Source organism: Jaculus jaculus, chromosome 5, assembly GCF_020740685.1.
Source record: "Jaculus jaculus isolate mJacJac1 chromosome 5, mJacJac1.mat.Y.cur, whole genome shotgun sequence".
Classification (NCBI taxonomy): domain Eukaryota; kingdom Metazoa; phylum Chordata; class Mammalia; order Rodentia; family Dipodidae; genus Jaculus; species Jaculus jaculus.
The window spans coordinates 52,214,733-52,231,191 of NC_059106.1; the positions used below are offsets into that span (position 1 = coordinate 52,214,733).

General features: G+C 44.3%; 1 protein-coding gene, 1 non-coding gene and 1 pseudogene across 7 annotated transcripts in view; 2 read left to right on the plus strand and 1 right to left on the minus strand.

Moving 5' to 3' along the window:
* The first annotated feature begins 4,482 nt into the window (after nucleotides 1–4,482).
* LOC101608994 lies at nucleotides 4,483–5,050 on the plus strand (annotated as a pseudogene).
* Nucleotides 5,051–10,283: 5,233 nt separating this feature from the next.
* On the plus strand, nucleotides 10,284–10,394 carry LOC123461226. The gene has a single exon (XR_006637520.1). It is a non-coding gene; the product is annotated as a U6 spliceosomal RNA (small nuclear RNA).
* Nucleotides 10,395–12,431: 2,037 nt separating this feature from the next.
* Emc1 (ER membrane protein complex subunit 1) overlaps nucleotides 12,432–16,459 on the minus strand; it is a 29,713-nt gene continuing 25,685 nt past the window's right edge. For all 6 annotated transcript variants that reach the window (XM_045150797.1, XM_004657583.2, XM_045150796.1 and 3 more), the window contains 3 exons: nucleotides 15,357–15,441; nucleotides 14,323–14,452; nucleotides 12,432–14,193 (listed from right to left, as the gene is read on the minus strand). In XM_045150797.1, the coding sequence (XP_045006732.1) occupies nucleotides 14,014–14,193; nucleotides 14,323–14,452; nucleotides 15,357–15,441 (395 nt within the window). In that variant the 3' untranslated portion in view covers nucleotides 12,432–14,013. The remainder of the gene's footprint in view (nucleotides 14,194–14,322; nucleotides 14,453–15,356; nucleotides 15,442–16,459) is intronic.

A 16,459-nucleotide genomic window follows, 5' to 3' on the forward strand; every position in this document is an offset into this window, starting at 1 on the left:
GTGAATTTGAGGCCAGCCTGAGACTACCTAGTGAATTCCAGATCTGCCTGGGCTAGAGAGACCCTACCTCAAAGAACCAAAAAAAAAAAAAAAAAATGAGAGCTAGACATAGCGGTGCACACACCTATAATACCTGCATTTGGGACACTGCCAGGAGGACTGCAGATTCAGGAGTAACCTGGACTAAGGGAGACTTTGTCTCAAAAAAAGGAAGAATCGGGCTGGAGAGATGGCTTAGTGGTTAAGCACTTGCCTGTGAAGTCTAAGGACCCTGGTTCAAGGCTCGATTTCCCAGGACCCACGTTAGCCAGATGCACAAGGGGGCGCACACATCTGGAGTTCATTTTCAGTGGCTGGAAGCTCTGTAATGACCATTCTCTCTCTCTCCCTCTCCCTCTCTATCTCTATCCCTCTCTCCCTCTTTCTCTCTCTGTCTGTCACTCTCAAATAAATAAATTAAAATAAACAAAAAAAATTTTTGAAAAGGAAGAATTATTAATAGAAATTTAATTTAGTAATATAATGCAATTATTTGTGATATTCAGTACTTATTCCTCATGCTATATTTCATATAATATGAATTTAAAACTGATTTTGCAACCTTCTTGCTTTAAGAGAAATAATCTTAGTAACTTTCAGGGACTAAAATAGAATGTCAGGAGAGATGGCTTAGCGCTTGCCTAAGGACCCCGGTTTGAGGCTCGATTCCCAGGACCCACGTTAGCCAGATGCACAAGGGGGCACATGCATCGGGAATTCGTTTGCAGTGGCTGGAGGCCCTGGCACACCCATTCTCTCTCCCTCTCTCACTGTCTGTCTGTCTGTCTCTCTCTCTCTCTCTCTCTCTCTCTCTCTCTCTCTGCCTTTCCCTCTCTCTGTCTGTCACTCTCAAATAAATAAAAAATGAACATAAAATAGAATGTCAGTTTTACAGAAGAGCAAGAAGCCAAAAGGGTGAGCACCCCTGGCCTACTGTTTACCAGAAACTTAATGTCCATTGACAATCACAGGAAAGGGGGGCCAGATGGGATTACATATTATCACTTAGCACTGTTGGCAGAGGGAGCAGAATGGGGCTGACCTGATCAGTGATCTCCTCTGCACGTATGCCCTCATGGGAAAACTAACCTCAGCCAGGCATGGTGGTGCATGCCTTTAATCCCAGCACTTGGGAGGCAGAGATAGGAGGATTGCCTTGAGTTTGAGGCCATCCTGAGATTATATTGTGAGTTCCAGGTCAGCCTGGGTTAGAAAACAAAACAAAACAAAAAAACCTACAGATATGAGCCAACCGCATAGGTTTTATTAACCCATAAACATACTGTCTACTAGTCTCGTTCTGCCTCTGGGATACATAATGTCGTCGCAGCTATGATGTGCACCATGCAGTATAATGGTAAGTGAAGAGTGTGGATCTTTACTTTGCTTCCTTGACTTTTCTTTGTGACACTGGGGACTGAACTCAGCACCTTGTGCATGTGAAGTGTGTGTTTTGCCATGGAGCTGCATCCCAGCCCTTTGTTCTTTTTTTAAAATGTTTTTATTTTTATTTATTTGAGAGTGACAGAAAAAGAGACAGAGAGAGAGAGAATGGGTGTGCTAGGGCCTCCAGCCACTGCAAGCGAACTCCAGACGCCTGCACTCCCTTGTGCATCTGGCTAACATGGGTCCTGGGAAATTGAGCCTCGAACCGGGGTCCTTAGGCTTCACAGGCAAGTGCTTAACCGCTAAGCCACCTCTTCAACCCTGTTCTTTATTTTATACGTGTGTGCAGTTTGTATGTTTATGGGGGGGAAAGGGATGATGTGGAGGCCACAGCACCTCAGGTATGCCATCTACCTCTTGTTTATTTATTTATTTTACTATTTTATTTATTTGAGAGAGACAGAGAAAGACAATGGACATTCCAGGACCTCCAGCTGCAAAGGAACTCCAGACTCATGCACTCTTTTGTGTATATGGCTTACATGGGTACAGGGGGATGGATTCTGGGTCCCTTGGCTTTGCAGGCAAGCACCTTAACTGCTAAGCCATCTCTCCAAGCCCCATCTACCTTCTATTTGAGGCAAAGTCTCATTAGCCTGGAGCTCACTGTTACGCTACACTGGCTGGCAGTGAGCTCCAGAGATGCTCCTGATCCAGCACTACGCTTACAAGTATCATTGCATCCAACATTAGTGTGTGTGTTGAGGTAGGTTCTCACTCTAGTTCAAAGTGACCTTGAGGTCACCACGTAGCCCAGAATGGCCTACAACTCATGGTGATCCTCCTACATCAGCCTACTGAGTGCTGGGAATAAAGACATGAGTGCTGAGTGCTACCATTACACATGTGCGTCACTGCATCCACCTTTTTTTTTTTTTTTTGTTTGTTTGTTTTTGTTTTTTGAGGTAGGGTCTCACTCTAGCTCAGGCTGACCTGGAATTCACTATGTAGTCTCAGGGTGGCCTTGAACTCATGGTGATCCTCCTACCTCTGCCTCCTAAGTGCTGGGATTAAAAGCATGTGCCGGGCTGGAGAGATGGCTTAGTGGTTAAGCACTTGCCTGAAAAGCCAAAGGACCCAGGTTCAATTCTCCAAGACCTACGTAAGCCAGATGCACAAGGGGGCGCACGCATCTGGAGTTCATTTGCAGTGGCTGGAGGCCCTGGCACGCCCACTCTCTCTCTCTGCCTCTTTCTCTGTTTGTCATTCTCAAATAAATAAATAACAATAAAAGCATGTGCCACCAGCCTGGCTGTATCTACCTTTTTTACATAGATTGTTGGGATTGAACTCAGGTCCTTATTCTTGTATGGGAAACACTTTACCAACTGAACCATCTCTTCAGCCCAACATAACATTCTTAATTTCTCAAAAGTTTCTGGGGAGGAGGGATGGAGAGATGGCTTAGCAGTTAAGCACTTTCCTGTGAAGCCTGGGGACTATAGTTCGAGGCTCAATTCCCCAGGGCCCACATTAGCCAGATGCACAAGGGGGCACACGTGTCTGGAGTTCATTTGCAGTGGCTGGAGGTCCTGGCGCACCCATTCCCTCTCTCTCCTCTCCCCCTTTTTCTGTCTGTCGCTCTCAAATAAATAAATTAAATTAAATTAAATATTTTTAAAAGAAGTTTCTGGGCTAGAGAGATGGCTTAGTGGTTAAGCGCTTGCCTGTGAAGCCTAAGGATCCTGGTTCGAGGCTCGATTCCCCAGGTCCCACATTAGCCAGATGCACAAGAGGGCACAAGTGTCTGGAGTTTGTTTGCAGTGGCTGGAGGCCCTGGCGCGCCCATTCTCTCTCTTCTCTCCCTATCTGCCTCTTTCTCTCCGTGTCGCTATCAAATAAATAAAAATTTTAAAAAAGAAGTTTCTGGGGAGACCAGGAATATATGGTAAGACCCTATTGCTTAAGACTTCACATACTTGGGCCGCAAGGCCACTGAAAAATCCTGCTGGAACTGAGCTGATAACCTCCTCCATGTAGACCAGTGACAGAAAGGTAGAAGAAGCCATTCTGCATGCAGTTCAATGGGAGAGACAGAAATCAACAGAGAAGATACTCAACAGTGGACACTGCAAGCCTTATATTTGGCTTCCTAGGCCAAATGAGCCAATGGGTGCAATAGTGGCACATCTGTCATGGGGGAAACCAACTGCCGTCTAATTGGACTGGAGGCCTGCTCCATAAGGAATACACCGCTGATACTGATAACCTACAATAGGGGTAGTCATGAGCCCTAGGGGTGTAACAACTGCTGCTGTCTGACTAAATGTATATACGCTGCTCACCAAACTGCCCAGTAAGCACTTCTGTTAATGGTCATACCCTTCTATTAATGCTACTCTCACTTTTGGTAGAGAACCTTCTATTTATTTATTTATTTATTTGGTGTTTCAAAGTAGGGTCTCACTCTAGCTCAGGCTGACCTGGAATTCACTCTGCATTCTCAGGGTGGCCTCAAACACACGGCAATCCTCCTACCTCTGCCTCCCGAGTGCTGGCATTAAAGGTGTGCGCCACCACGCCCGGCTAGAGAACCTTCTCTTTGCAGATGGCAGTGACCTTGGGATGACTCAGAAGGCAGATGGTACTGATCAGAAGTGACAGAGGAGTGCTCAGCACTGCAATATCTTTATCACACCTTCCAAGACTCAGGGTCCATTGCAGAAGAGGTGGCAGAAAGAATGTAAGAGCCAAAGGAAGGGTAGGACTCCTTACAACGTGCTCTTCCAGACACAAAGTGGCCTGGATATCCATGATCCCACAGTGCCTGACACTACCTACACAAGACCATCATAAGAGGAGGAAAAGATGATGACATCAAAATAGAAGAGAGACTGATTGAGAGGGGGAGGGGATATGATGGAGAGTGGAGTTTCAAAGGGGAAAGTGGGGGGAGGGAGGGCATTACCATGGGATATTGTTTACAGTCATGGAAGTTGTTAATAGAAAACAAATTAATTTAAAAAAATAGGGGCGGGCGGCCATGTCTTGGCGAAGATGAGGCTGCTGCTGCAGCTCCTGGTGGTGGCATCAGCGCTGGACCACAGCGAGGCCAACTTGGGCGTCATGCCTGACAAGAGGTTAGAGATGCAGTACGCCGTGGGCCCGCTGCTCAAGTTCCAGATCTGTGTGTCCTGAGGGTACGGGTGGGTGTTTGAGGAATACATGTGGGTTATTAGCCAGCGGTATCCAGACATCTGCATTGAAGGAGAAAATTACCTTCCACAACCAATTTGTAGGCACAAAGCATCTTTCCTGTCAATCTTCAAGCTAGTATTAATAGAGTTAATAATTGTTGACAAGGATCCTTTTGGTTTCTTTGGCATGCAAGCTCCTAGCATCTGGCAGTGGGGCCAAGAAAACAAGGTCTGCGCCTGTATGATGGTTTTCTTCCTGAGCAACATGACAGAGAACCAGTGCAATTGAGATCACCTTAAATGATGTGCCCGTGTGGTCCGAGTTGGAACCTGGTCACCTTCCATCCATGCAACAACTTGTTAAAATTCTTGACAAGGAAATGAAGCTCCATGTGCATATGGATTCAGTCCCACGCCATCGCTCATAGCTCACTGTCAGCACTGACAACTCTTCTACATTAAGGATTTTGCAGGAGCAGCGTGGCTGACATGAAGCCTGTGCTGAAGACAACGAGCTGTTGGTACAGACCGGAGGCTTCTTGGCAGGCTCGTTGACCTCTTTGAAAACCTCAGTGCAGGGTGGTTTGCAGTGCTGGTGCATCTGGATTGTGCACACTCATTGAGTGCAATAATACCGTACAGCCCCTCTCCCCAGTTCACAGGCCTTCCTTTTGTACATGTAGATGTTACTACTTGTGACCATTTTCTTAGTCATGTTTGAGAAGGTAGAAAATCGAGTCACCACCTGATCTTTTTCAGATATCAGTCTTCTGTGCTTTCATGTGATTCAGTTTGTGTTGAAAGCCTGTCGTCTTGGGAAGACAGCTGAACCCCAGTGTTTTATAAGCAGCGGTGGGTGTCACTTGGCCATGTTCAGTTATACCATTTTCTTTTTTTTTTTTAATGTACATATTGAATTTTATTTACATGTTGTTGCAAAAGGGATACTCTGAATATGTAGAACATATAATCTACCTCTAAAAAATGTATACAGAGCACATAAAACTAATTACCTAAGTTTAGACAAAGTAAGAAGGGAATGCATAGCGACTTACTGAAATCTGTTCACAATGTAATGAGTCAATCAATGAAAAATAGACAATGTGGAAACACATAAGCTTTGTTGTACTTTTAGAAATATCTAAACAGATGAAAGAAAATGCTACACAAACCAGTACAATCTCAACCTACATCAAGGAAGGAATGTTTTGAAATAAATTAGATGAAAGGTATGGAGGTAAATTTAGTTATACCATTTTCAAAATCACAAATTGTGACCAGTACATATACTACATAGGCAGAACCAGTATCTAGTGTACTCCACCAGTGTGTGTGTGCAAGTGTGTATGCACATGTGACTACCAGAAAACTACTACAAAACCAACTGCGTTAAAAATCCTTGTGTTGTTCAGGTGTCCTACCTTGACCAGTGTAATGAGTCGATTAATGGACTTTCATACTAAAACAATAAAAACTGAGCAGACAGGCCGGGCATGGTGGCGCATGCCTTTAATCCCAGCCCTTGGGAGGCAGAGGTAAGAAGATTGCAGTGAGTTCGAGGCCACCCTGAGACTCCACAGTGAATTCCAGGTCAACCTGGGCCAGACTGAGACCCTACCTTGACAAACCAAAACAAAAAACAACAACAAAAACTGAGATGTCAACTGGATGAAAGGGTTGTTTATTGCTCAGTGTACTTGTTAACATTAATAGTCATCTGGCTAACTTCTGTTTTGACTTACAGAGGGACACATTTCAGGATCACACACAGTAATAGGTTCATTTACCAGTTTTTGGATAGTTGAAACTCACCTCACTAAATAAAAATTTAGTTGAACCTATTTACAATATTGATATTAAGCAAATGGAGATCACTTGCCCAGGAATTTAATTATCTAACATATCAGAATATTACTATATTTGAAAAGCATTTTAAAGTTTTACATACTGTCTTAGACTTATAAAAAGGTAGTTTAAAAAAAACCCTTAAAATTGATAAGATGGATAATTTTTCAGAAATAGGCCTGAATGTGGAATAAGTTCTGTAGCAGTGGTAATGTGGCTCATCCTCAATGAGAATAAAGTGGAATTGCCTAAAGTAAGTGGATTTTTTAGTGGAAATAAAAAGATTTAAGGAAAAGTTATGAGGTTATTCAACATTGGCTCCATCTACCACTTAAATGTTATAAAGTTTAGGCTTATTCCTTTGTCACTGAAGAGGAATGCATGTCAGGTAGTGCCCACTCCTATGACAGCCTCAAGGTGGAAGTTAGGCTAATGATTCACTGATGAAAATTGATTAAATGCTTATCCTTTTAATTACTTAAGATTGTAGAACTATTAGCCCAAGGTTTTTTCACATAGTGATAGGCAATACAATTTAAACTAAAAGTTCCCTGCAGAATAGTATTTATCTATAGTGTTATTTTATGTGACAAACCTTGTTTATCTGGTTGCATACCACCTGAACTCCCCATCTTGTGAAGTTGAACATCCTAGGAGTCCTTCTTCAACTGCTGGGCATTTCCCTGGTGACACAATTGACGTTATAGTGCAAGGACCTTCAAAGTCTGGGCCATGGATGCTCCTGTGGACTTGATGGTCAAACTGTGAGGAATCTAAAAGTCAAGTCTGGCTTTCTCCATGTTTGCCTTATGCTGGGTAATTTTTCTCCTAGTGAATAGCTTTAAGTGGTCTAGGCACTGATGAAACTCAGCTAAGATTCTGGGTGTGGTGGCATATGCCTTTAGCCCCAGCATCAGAGAGGCTGAGGTAGGAATATTGCTGTGAGTTTGAGGTCAGCCTTGGCAAGAGCGATACCCTTCCTCAAAGAAAAGAAAGACACCTCAGCTTTTTCTTGACACCCATCTCTATTTTATTTTCTGCTTAGCTGTTGGGCTGGGGAGATGACAGCTATATTTAAATCCAGAATTTCCAGAGTAGTCTAGTAAACCAATAACCGAGATGCATAAGTATAAGAATAATCTAAGGAAAGGGGAAAACAAACTATTTATTATATTCCTGAGATGCAGAATTTACTAGTTGCTTCTGGCTGGAGTGGAATGTCAGTGTGCTACATTACTTAGATCTAGGCTATGCCAGCAGGCTGGCTAATGTTACTGGAGTTTGCACCACAATTGTCACTGTGGAAATTGTTTTGTTACATTAATAAAAAGAAAGAAAATAAGTAAATAAAGTTTCTGGGGAGATCATTATTGGAGTCATAGCCAAAAATGCAAGCTAGACCTTCCTGAAAGAGTAAATGAAAGGGTGCTAGCACATCTGAGATCCCAGTACTCTACTCAGGAGACTGAAGTAGGAGGATTGCTGTGAGTTTGAGCCTAAAACAGAGTGAAACCCTACCTCAAAACAAAACAGTGAGTTATATTAAAAAACATTTTTCAAATGGAGTTTCAAAGGGGAAAGTGGGGGAAGGGAGGCTATTACCATGGGTATTTTTTATAATCATGGAAGTTGTTAATAATAATAATAATAATAATAATAATAAAAAGAACACACACAAAAAGCATTTTTCTAGGCTAGGAGTGGTGGTACATACCTTTAATCCCAACACTCAGGAAGCAGAGGTAGGAGGATTGCCATGAATTTGAGGCTACCCTGAGACTACATAGTGAATTCCCAGGTCAGCCTGAGGTAGAGCGAGACCCTACCTTGAAAAACCAAAAAAAAAAAAAAAAAAGAATTTTTCCCCCCTAGGGTAGAAGAGATGGTTTAGCAGTTAAGCCACTTGCTTGTGAAATATAAGGACCCAGGTTCGATTCCTCAGTACCGATGTAAGCCAGATGCACATGATGGCACATGTGTCTGGAGCTCATGTGCAGTGGCTAGAGTCCCTAGCATGCCCATTCTCTCTCTCTCCTAAATAAATTTTTTTAATTTTAATTTTTTTATTGACAACTTTAATAATTGAAGAGTCCCTGGCATGCCTATTCTCTCTCTCTCTCATAAATAAATAAAATATTTTTTAAAAATTTTTTTCTAGGGAGCTTGGGAAATGGCTTAGTAGTTAAGGCAGTTGCCTGCAAAGTCTAAGGATCCTGGTTCGATTCCCCAGGACCCACATCACCCAGATGCACAAGGGGCACATGCACCTGGAGTTCATTTACAGTGGCTGGAGGCCCTGGTGTGCCCATTCTCTCTGCTGCTTTCTCTCCCTCTCAAATAAATAAAATATTTTGTTAAAAAATCGTTTTCTAGGGCTAGAGAGATGGCTCAGCAGTTAGTGATGGCTTTCAAAACCTGACAACCCAGTCTGATTCCTAGGACCCAGGTAAAACCAAATGAACCAACTGTCACATGTGTCTGGAGTTCATTTGCACTGGCAGGAAGCCCTGGTATGCCCATTTTCTCTTTGGCTCTATACTTGCAAATACATTTGAAAAACCATTTTCTAATGGGAGAATACTTAAAAATTTTAACAATTCAGCCAGGTGTGTTGGCACATGCCTTTAATCCCAGCAACTAGGGACGCAGAGGTAGGAGCATTGCCACCAGTTTGAGGCCATCCTGAGATTATGTAGTGAATTCCAGGTCAGTCTAGACTAGAGTAAAACCCTACCTTGAAAAACAAACAAGCAACAACAACAAAAAAAAAATTAACAATTTTGGGCATGGTAGCACACACCTGTAATTCCAGCATTCAGGAATGTCAGCTTGTAACCACTAAAAGTTGTATGGGAGATTCATATTGCTGATAGGGGGAGCTCTCCATGATATGTCAAATGAGTAATAATGTACCAGAATAATGTGTGGTCAAAAGACACAAGGGACTGGAGAGATGGTTTAGCAGTTAAAAGTGTTTGCCTGCAAAGCCAAAGGACCTCAGTTCGATTCTCCAGGACCCATGTAAGCTAGATGCACAAGGGGGCGCATGTGTCTGGAGTTCATTTGCAGTGGCTGGAGGCCCTGGCTTGCTCATCCTCTCTCTCCCTCTCTCAAATAAATAAAGTTTTGTTTTTTGTTTTTTTAAAGACATGTACAAGACTAATCAGTGGTGATCTCTAGGCAGTAGGAGACTTTGAAGGTGAGAAGCCTATTAGTTTTGGGCACAGGTTAAATTTTTGTTTTCCAAGGTAGGGTCTTGCTCTAGCCCAGGCTGACCTGAAAATCACTATGTAGTTTCAGGCTGGTTTGAAATTCACAGTGATCTTACCTCTGTTTCCTGGGATTAGTACTGTTTACAGTTTTGTTTTGTTTTGTTTAATCTTTTTATTTATTTGAGAGAGAAAGAGACAGAGTGAGAGAGAATGGCATGCCAGGGCCTCTAGTCACTGTAAACTCCAGATGCCTACACCACCTTGAGCATCTGGCTATACATGAGTACTGGGGAATCAAGCCTGGGTCACTGACTTTGCCAACAAGTGCCTAACTGCTAAGCCATCTCTCCAGCCTTGTTTGTAGTTTTTTATTTATTTATTTATTTTGCTTTGTTTTTCCAAGCAGGGTTTCACTCTAGGCCAGGCTAACCTGGAATTCACTATGTAATCTCAGAGTGGCCTCACGCCCAGCAGTTTACAGGTTTTAAACTTACTTCTGCTGGTTATTTGAGACAATGTCTTGCTATATAGTCCAAGATGGCCTTGAACTAGTAAGCCTTCTACCAGGGGACTAATAGCATAATCTCATAAAGAAGCTGTTACTATGCTAGCTTCGGCAGCACATATACTAAAAAAAATAGAAAAAATATGGAGAAGATTAGCATGGCTCCTGTGCAAGGAAGACGTGCAAATTTGTGAAGGGTTCCATTAAAAAAAAAAAAAGCCAGCCGGGTGTGGTGGCACACTCCTTTAATCCCAGCACTTGAGAGGCAGAGGTAGGAGGATCACCATGAGTTCGAGGCCACCTTGAGACTCCATAGTGAATTCCAGGTCAGCCTGGGTTGGAGGGAGACCCTACCTCAAAAAACCAGAAAAAAAAAAAAAAAAAAAAAGCCAGGTATGATGGTGCACGCCTTTAATCCCAGCAATCGGGAGGCAGAGGTAGGAGGATTGCCATGAGTTTGAGGTCAACATAAGACTACACAGTGAATTCCAGGTCAGCCTGGGCAGAGTGAGACCCTACCTTGAAAAAAAACAAAAAATTAAAACAAAAAGTAAAAAGAGGGCTCACTGAGTCCTCAATACTGGGGGGAAAAATTAGCACACAAAAACAAATATTCTTAGACTATAAGTACCTTATTGGTGAGTATATTAGTAATCCTAATTAATTTGTATAAACTTTTTTACATACTACTTATAATGAAGAAAATTAAGCTGGGCCAAGTGGCACACACACCTTTGACCTAGCATCTGGGCGGCTGAGCAGAAGGATCACAAGTTCAAGGTAAGTGCGGGGTAACTGTGAAACCCTACCTCAAAATGAAACTTAGAAAAGGGCTGGGGATAATAGCTCAGTGGTGAGGCACTTGCCCAGCATGCTCGAGTCCCTACATGATTATCATGGGTGAATAAATAATTTTAAGCCAGGTGTGGTGAAACATGCCTTTAATCCCAGTACTTGGGAGGCAGAGGTAGAAGGAATCACCAGGCTGAGACTACATAGATTTCCAGGTCAGCATGGACTAGAGCGAGACCCTACCTTGAAAAGCCATAATAATTTCAAGTAAAGCAACTATTCCTGATTGTGAGACCAGAGGGAAGATTTCCCTACCTGTCCTTGGGCACAATGATAGATGATGTCCTTAACAGCCTCCTTGGGCTAAATACAGCACCAGTCTTTTGCTGTTTTAAATATTAGAGAGGTAGGTAGAATAGGTGTTTCAGGGCCTTTAGCCACTACAAACTCCAGATGCATGCACCATCTTGTGTATCTGGCTTATGCGGATACGGTGGAATTGAACCACCAGGGTCCTTAGGCTTCACAGACAAGTGTCTTAACTGCTAAGCCATTTCTCCAGCGCTGTTGCTTATTTTTATATTTTGTTTTGCTTCTTTTCTTTTTCTTTTTTCTTCTTCTTCTTTCTTTCTTTCTTTTTTTTTTTTTTTTTTTTTTTTTTTTTTTTTTTTTTGGTGAGGTAGGGTCTCACTCTAGCCCAGGCTGACCTGGAATTCACTATGTAGTCTCAGGGTGTCCTTGAACTCTCGGCAATCCTCCCACCTCTGCCTCCTGAGTATTGGGATTAAAGGCATGCACCACCACACCCAGCTCTTTATTTTTTTTTCAAGGTAGGGTATCACTCTAGCCCATGCTAATCTGCAACCAAGTCGGTAGTCCAGTCTGGCCTCAAACTCACAGTATTCTCAAGCTCAGCCTCCAGAGTGTTGTGATGAGAGGTGTGTGCTACCATCTGGCATTGGCTATTTCAGTCATCTGCTTTGAGTCAATTAGTGAGACAGTGATTAAAGCCTAAATACAAGGAATTGTAAGAAAGAGTGAGCAGCTTTCCTTCCACACGCCTGTTCCTTGGGATCCTGGCATGCAAGTCAGTGGAACTGAAGCCTTACAGACTGGTGCCAATAGAGCAGGCAGCACTATAGGAGCTGATAATGTCACTACACATCGCCACATAAGACAGTCAATAGGCCAGCTAGGTAACTATTCTCTTCTCTCAGGTCACTTGGAAACAGTCGGGATACATAGATACCGTCTGTTTGAAGATACTTAGCTGTCCAACCCTTCCCAATGCCAGCTGGACAATTTTTTTCTACATAAAATGATTATCATCTGTGATTAAATTGTATGTTTCCTTGTAGAATAGACTCACTCCGTTTCTGCTGCTTTTCTTCACCCTGATGCAAAACTAGCCTCAAAGGGACCTTCTGAAGACACAGAACGAGCCGCAGACAGAGCTACTCATCATCAGCTTTATTCCAACAGTGAGTGTCCCTCTCCCCGGGGTTGGGGATGATCTAGCCCTTGCTCGTTCTTTCCAGCACTCCCTGAATCCATGAGCGAGGCCACTTTTCAGATGCCACCTTTCATTTGTAGCAGAGACCCAGCACCCACCCCTACCCTTATGCTCCTGCTTTGTTCAAAATCTCCAAGGCATAGCCCTTGCCCAGCATGCACAAGGCCCTGGGTTTCATTCCCAGTACTGCCAAAAAATAAAGTTAAACCAATAAGATTTAACATGTACTCGTTTTAAGAGAATATAATCACCCACATGTTAACTTACTAATTGGGGGTATACAGAGCTCAGTAGTAGAAAACTTGTCTAGCATGTGAGAGACAGTGGGTTTGATCCCTAACAAAACACACACACACACACACACACACACACACACACACAAAACACACATATGCATGCACAGTGAATAAAATTTAAAACCTGTTCACTGCTGAACATAATCGTGCATAACTTGTAATCCCAGCACTGGGAGGCTGAGGCAAAAAGATTTCAAGTTTGAGGCCAGTTTGAGCTACATACATAGCAAAACTATGTCTCAAAAAAAAAAAAAAAAATAGAGGACACCTTTCTCTAACTAAACCATGTGATGACTAAGCCAGCCTGCAGGCATACTAAGCACCGATGAGGCCCTGTGTATGAAAGAAACACATCTTCTCTCTCCCCGGGGAAATATCAAGGTTCAGACAATTCAGTAGTTCTAAAAGGGCCCTGGCTCTGACACATCTCAGGAGAGAAGCACAGGCAGTGGTCACTAAACCAGACACTGATGCACTTGGCTTTGATACCATGAAACAAAGACTGGGAGCCCAACCTAACACTGAGCATGAAAGCAAGAGGCTGGGGCTGAGGAAAATGCACTTGCTTGCAAAGCCTGCCAGCCCACATAAAGCCAATGGGCATCCATTTAGAGTGGCAAGAGACCCTGGTGCACACCCGTGCACACACAAAAATAAGCTTTTTAATATCAGGAAGTAGAGAGTCACACCAAGCATAGATTTCTCGACCTCCTTTGGAGAGAAGCCAATACAAGCAGCATCAGTTCTCAGCACTCAGCTAAGGGTGTCTGGTGTGTCTCCTTGTCCAAGGTCAGGCAGCACATGCACAGGAAGGTTTGGCTGGCAAGCACCAGCTGCTGCTGGCTTGGAAACAAGAAGCGGAGAAGTCAGGATTTCTAGATGGGTCAGCTGAGCTGGGCCTCACAGAAAATTCAGTTGGAGGACCTATAAAAACAAGTATAAAAACAAACAAACAAAACCCAGAATATCCAAGGGTGGACAGAGACAGCAGTGGCCTTGGACTTGAGGGCAAAGCTCATTAAATGTGCTGAGCTCCTGAAGCTGCTGAAGGGAGAGCTGAATGTCACATATCCCCAGTGCAGTTCCACATGAGGGTCCATCTTCTCTTCCCGAAACTCAACTGAGATGAGACTGTGACACCACACTTCAGCAGTCCATCAAACCATGACACTGGCTCCTTAGCTGACCCGCTTCCCCAAGCTCTCCACTCCTGCATGGACCTTCCTCTTTACCGCCAGGCTCGATTGAGGAGCTTCACCTGGGCCAGCCTCTTTGTGATCATGGTAGCAAAAGCCAGGCCAAAGAGGACACTGCTGATTAGCACGTAGTCGTAGTCATCCTTCAGGACATCAAACTGCTTGGATGGGTAAACTCGGGTCTGGTAAATGTCCAAGCCATAGGCCACGACCTGCAATGCATACAGAAAGGCATCTGTGAGCCGCCGCCACCTTTGACTCAGGTCAGGAAGAGCCCACAGCTGTCTCCCCAAGGGCAAAACACAGCAGCTGTCACATAGGTGGCCGTGGATTCTGCTCACCAAGCAAGTGGATTCCAGGCCTGAGGGAGCTGTGTAGATGCCTCGCATTCGAGACACCGTCTGGTTGTAGTTGATGAACCGCTCTGCATGGATCTGCACATCTGGAGAATATGGGATCAGGTTCTCCTCTCTGCAAAACACCAGCCAGGACAGAGGCTCTGAGAACCACTGTAAAGGGATTACCTGGATGCCTCTCCTTGGTCCTGGGAGGGTTCCAGGCAATCTCCTTTGAGGTCAACTTGTGCTAGGTAGTTAAAAATGTAGTAGCCAGATGGTGGGAAAGGCTGCAGGAAGCAAGACTGACTGAAAGTCAGGCTGAGCACTGGGCTCCTACCTTCTCCTAATGTGAAAATCTAACAGCTGGCCTGAAGAGGAAGCCATCCACTTTCAAAGCAACATACTGAGCCGCTAGGCCACCTTTTGCTATTCCCGGGGAGTATTTAGCTGTTTCTTAGAAAACTGGGTCACCATTCCACATCTCTCCCCAGTTCTAACCCCTCGTTTGTGCAGTGCTCCAAGCCCCATTCTTCTCTGTTGCTCCCTATTTTGGCTCTCCCAGCTGCCTACACTACCCTGTGGTGCTCTGTGAAGAGACTTCAGGTCAGCAGAGCAAACAGACAGAGACAGTGAGCAAGTCAATGGCCTCCAGGAACCCCATCTTTGCTGCTCACTGCTCCACTCACATGGCTATCCTCAGGAGATGGACTACAGTTCCCTGTGCCTGGAAGTTTTCCTTAAGACCCCCCACGGTGAGCACATTCGACCCAATAGAGCTTTACTCAAATGTTACCTTTCCAGAGGGATTTCCCAGGCCACTTCACCTCAAACGTCACCTGTGCGCACTCTCCCCATTCCCTTCACCAGCCTCCCTCTATTCTATTGTGTCCCCTCAGCACTCACAAGTTCCTGGCACAGCAGGTACTTTTCTTGCTGTTCCTTATCCACTTCCACCTGAACAGCAGCTCTGCCAGGGCAGACTGAGGACCAAGTTATCAATGAGGTTAAGTTCCTCACAGAGCCACAGTTTCTCTCACCTGCTCTGTTCTGTTGGGATCTCAGGACGCCGAGGATCCAGCAAGGCCTTAGGGAGGGAAAGAATTGCTCCAGAAGGCAGTCCAACTGCACAGGAAGAAGTGAAGGTTCATATTTATCCACCCCTGGTCAGGGTTAGTCACACAAAAGTGTAAAGTTTACAACAAACAAACAGGATGGGAAGATGGCTCAGTGTTTAAAGGCACTTGCTTGCAAAGCCTGGTAGCCCAGCTTTGCTTCCTCACATATGGGTGTGCATGCACACAACACAAAGAATAACATCAGAGGGCTGAAGAGATGGCTTAGTGGTTAAGGTGCCTGCCTACAAAGCCAAAGGACCTCGGTTCAATTCCTCAGGACCTATGTAAGCCAGATGCACAAGGTGGTGCATGTGTCTGGAGTTCATTTGCAGTGGCTGGAGATCCTGGTGTGCCCATTCTTTCTCTTTCTCTTTTTCTGCCTTGTTCTCTCTCAAATAAGTAAATAAAAACAAAATATATTTTTTTAAAAAGCGGGGGAGCTAGGCGTAGTGGCACATGCTTTTAATCCCAGCACTCGGGAGGTAGAGGTAGGAGGATCACAGTGAGTTAAAGGCCACCCTGAGACTACATAAAGAATTCCAGGTCAAGCCGGCATGGTGGCACATGCCCTTAATCCCAGCATTTGGGAGGCAGAGGTGGGAGGATCGCTGTGAGTTCGGGGCTACCCCGAGGCTACATAGTGAATTCCAGGTCAGCCTGGGCTAGAGTGAGACCCTACCCTGAAAAACCAAAAAAAAAAAAAACAGGTGGGGGGAGCTGGATGGATGGCTTAGTGGTTAAGGCATTTGCCTGCAAAGCCAAAGGATCCCAGTTCAATTCCCCAGGACCCTCGTAAGCCACGTAAGGCGGCACATGCATCTGGAGTTTATTTGCAGTGGCTCAAAGCCCTAGCATGCCCATTCTCTCCCCCCCCCTTTCTCCATCAAATAAATAAAAATTTAAAAAGAAAAAAAAAGGGGGGCCAGACATGGTGGCACAAGCCTTTAATCCCAGTACTTGGGAATCAGAGGTAGGTGAATCATCATGAGTTTGAGGCAACCCTGAGACTACATAGTGAATTCCAG